The following is a 4,044-nucleotide window of genomic DNA, read 5'->3' as shown; positions in this document are numbered from 1 at the left end:
CATACTAAAAGAGCATATTTTAAGTATTCAATATAATAAATCACTACATGATTGTTGTTACAGGATTTCTTTCTTATTTTGATTTCATTAATGTTTAATTTTATCATTTCTTACTCCTTTAATTTCCAAAGTAATATTTAAAATAAATTTCATTTGGTCTTTGTAAGGTATGTGAATGGCCATGCAAAAAAACATTATGAAGATGCACAAGTACCCTTAACCAACCATAAGAAATCAGAAAAGCAAGATAAAGCTCAGCACACAGTATGCATGGATTGCAGTAGCTACAGTACATACTGGTAAGTTAACATTTTCTGGAAATGGTATTTCTTACTATGTGTGTGCAAGTGTGCTCCCCTCCCCTCCCTTCCCTCAGTCTTTAAGCCAGCTATTACTGCCGTTACCTCCTTTTAGAACTGTTAGGATTCACAAAGGACTGGAGCCATCCAGAATGCCTGTCTTTATTCATTCAGATTTTACTTTGCACTGTTCCTTTCAACTTCTAGGCCTCCTCTTCTCTGCCTCCTCTTCTCTCCCACCTCCTGTTCCTCATCCATCCTAGCTTCAGGGAAATAGATCTACTTCTTTGTTGGTATTATAATTTCTTTTTCTTGTGTTATTTTAAATTGAAGGATAATGTGATAACCCATGTTCAAAAGAACTCAGCAAACCATGTTCCTCCTATCCCCTGTCCAGTTAACATTTTTGTCATATAATCTTACAAATTTTAACTGCTTTGTTTAAAAAAAAAGATTGTTCTGACAGTCTCCCTTTTCCCAGTGTATTTCCACACTCCTCTTCTACTCCCCCAAAGGTGAACGTCAAGAATTTGGTACATAGCTTTCCAGGCTATTTTTTCTTTTTTTTTGAGACAGAGTTTTGCTCTTGCTCCCCAGGCTGGAGTGCCATGGTGCAATATTGGCTCACCGCAATCTGCCTCCCAGGTTCAAGCAATTCTCCTGCCTCAGCCTCCTGCTGGGATTACAGGCATGTGCCACCACGTCCAGTTAATTTTGTATTTTTAGTAGAGACAGGGTTTCACCATGTTGGTCAGACTGGTCTCGAACTCCTGAGCTCAGGTGATCTGCTTGCCTTGGCCTCCCAAAGTGCTGGAATTACAGGCATGAGCCACCACACCCGGTGCTATTTTTTTTTTTTTTTAGTATCCTTTAAAAAGAGGTTGGCAACAGGTTCTGTTCTCTCTTTATAATATAATATTCATGTCTATTTCATATAAATTACAAAGTAGGTATCTATTTTTGTGACTACTTAGAACTAGGTTATTTAGGTTGTCAATGATGCTTAATGATCCATATTCATTTGGTTATGCTCACAAAGTATATTTTGCAGTTTTAACTTTTGTGTGAAGCAAATTTCTTTCTGTGACTGGTAAATTATGATGAACAATTCTTGTTTTAATCAGTTTTCCCTGGATTCAAAAGGTTGTTGACATTAAAGGGGGGGGGGAAATAAGCCATTTAAAGGATCGCTTTAGAGATATTTTTTATTGCCAGACAGCCCTTGAATGTTACATGAAGGCATTATTGGGTAGAGATGGGGATTTTAGATAAGTCCAGATAACACTTTTAATTCACTTTCTACTGAAATGATGTGAGAATCCTTTCCACATTGTCCTTAGTTGATAATTGTATCATAGGAAGGTACCCATCAAAAGGAAGAAGAAAGGGTCAGTGGTTTGCCAGGTCTTTTACTTTTTTTTTTCTTTTCTTTTCTTTTCTTTTTTTTTGAGACAGAGTCTTGCTCTGTTGCCCAGGCTGGAGTGCAGTGACACGATCTCGGCTCACTGCATGCTCCACCTCCCGGGTTCACGCCATTCTCCTGCCTCAGCCTCCTGAGTAGCTGGGACTACAGGCGCCTGCCATCATGCCCAGCTAATTTTTTTGTATTTTTAGTAGAGACAGGGTTTCACCATGTTAGCCAGGATGGTCTCGATCTCTTGACCTCGTGACTCGCCTGCCTCGGCCTCCCAAAGGGTCTTTTACATTTTTACAGGTTCAACACCATTAAATTTTGGCTATTGAATAGACATCTTAAGGGTTATTCATTCAGATCACTACTGTTTTTAGTGATCATTTGTGTGGAAGGTGTCCAGACCTGGAGAGAGAGAAGCTAGAGGTAGGTGAAGATTTCAGTAAAAATGAAAATCCTCCCAAGATTTTCACACAAAGGTCAGTGCTCAGTTTATTGTTATTTGCTGTTGTGGAACACTCCTACCAAAGTTAAGCATTAGCCAGGCAGTAAAAGCAAACATTTGCATTCCCCTTTCCCTCAGGAAACTTCCGTACTAGAGTGATGTGGCTACCTAATTCGCACAACTGTGTGTTTCTGTGTGCTTGTATTTCTGCTTTAGACAACAGAAATTAATATCATTCTTGAAGTATCTGTCTCACATTTTCATGGGCCACATCATCCTATAGTACCAGATACTGGGAACATTCATTCTTGATTTTCAGTTAGCAATGTGAATTAATTGCTTAATGGGGGACTTTGGAAGTACAATTAAATCGCTGTGTGCTGTAACAAGTTTGTTGTTGTTTTCTTGCTGTTGGTAAGATTCTGAGGAAACTAACTCTTTAAGAAAATTTTAATTATCTTGATGGAGTGAAATTATATTCAAGGCCCTTTAAAAATGTAGATTATATATTTTAGTATCTTTATCCATTGCATTTTAGGGGCATATTTTATTAACTAGAAATGGGAATTGAATTGCTTTTATATCGCTATAGTCTGCTAAAGTATATGTTGTTTCATGGTGGAATTGGAATTAAATGGAAAATCTTGAACCTTGGGGAGCGTATACTGTGATAGAGTCTTCTTGGCCGACTGCCAGGCTTTTGTGCGAAGTTGTACAGAGCTGCAAGTGTGTGGACACCCAGAGCTGCTGAATTCAGGAAGGGAGCTGCAGCTGGTCGCATTATCGGCTCTTTTGTGGGTTTTAGAACAAAATGCCAGGGAATCACCCTGTAGCATTACACTGAAGGCCTAAAAGGAATCCGTGATAGTTGTAAATTGATGAAGATGTAGTTTAACATTCCTCCCACACCTCACTGTGATGAAGAAACAGATTTCCTATTTCTGTGTGGAGTGTGTACATGTGTTGTTTTCTAGTACCTGTTAGTAATTTTACTTCAATTTATTAATTTTCCTTGTACACTAATTTCTTGTGGTTAGACTGAACAATTGATATCAGAGGTAAAACATTGGTGCATTAGGTTTAAGGTGTTTGATTATAAATATCTTGACTAAAGTCAAAGCCTTTTTTGCAGTATGCTCTGTCCCTAGAGAAGTTACAACATATTCTGAGGCCTTCAGTTCTTCTTTCCCTACTTTCCCCTTGCCAAGACTCCCTGTCCTATGTTTGCAATCCTTTATGAAGTTATCACTGAACTCTTCTCTTCCCCCAGTTCCAGTTGTAGCTGAATGTAATCTTTCCTGAACTCACAGCTCTTGGAATCCTTATAATTTCCTGCAGCACGTTAGTTAGTTGTAAATGTCCTTGGAGACTGCAGACACTGTATCTCAGATCTTTGTATTCTTCCCAAGTATGCAGTGTCTGGTTCAGAGTAGGCGACATATGTTTGAAAGACTGAATTTTGTTAACTGTCTTTCAGAAACGGGGAAAGTTATATCGGAGCTGTAATACTGTGTCCCCTGATCATCTTGAGGGACTAAAGAGCCATATAACATTTTTCCTGCAGAAGACTTAAATCATGATATAGGTGAACTACTTCATTTCCCTCCCAAGGTGGACACCCTTGTAGAGCAGTGACCCTCCACCTTGATGTCAACAGGGGCCCAGAGAGGAAGCATGCATTAACCAGGCAGAACCATATAAATCGGGTTACTGTTTCATAAGAGAGAAAGCAGTGCCAAAAGGAACAATTCTGATTTGACACAAACCCACTTCTTAAGGAGATAAGCAGATTAACTTGAAAATGAAAGGTAGGCCGGGCGCGGTGGCTCAAGCCTGTAATCCCAGCACTTTGGGAGGCCGAGACGGGCGGATCACGAGGTCAGGAGATC

The 4,044-nt window shown here is 39.4% G+C and overlaps 1 protein-coding gene across 1 annotated transcript in view; it reads left to right on the top strand.

Annotated features, from left to right (window-relative positions):
* The window catches only part of USP3 (ubiquitin specific peptidase 3), an 89,551-nt gene that overhangs the window by 32,976 nt on the left and 52,531 nt on the right, over nt 1-4,044 (top strand). Inside the window, exon 3 of the mRNA XM_011940566.1 lies at nt 168-299. Coding sequence (XP_011795956.1) covers nt 168-299 — 132 coding nt within the window. The remainder of the gene's footprint in view (nt 1-167; nt 300-4,044) is intronic.

The sequence above is a fragment of the Colobus angolensis genome, unplaced genomic scaffold, assembly GCF_000951035.1.
Source record: "Colobus angolensis palliatus isolate OR3802 unplaced genomic scaffold, Cang.pa_1.0 Scaffold19, whole genome shotgun sequence".
Classification (NCBI taxonomy): Eukaryota; Metazoa; Chordata; class Mammalia; order Primates; family Cercopithecidae; genus Colobus; species Colobus angolensis.
This window is presented reverse-complemented; position numbering and strand designations above follow the sequence as displayed.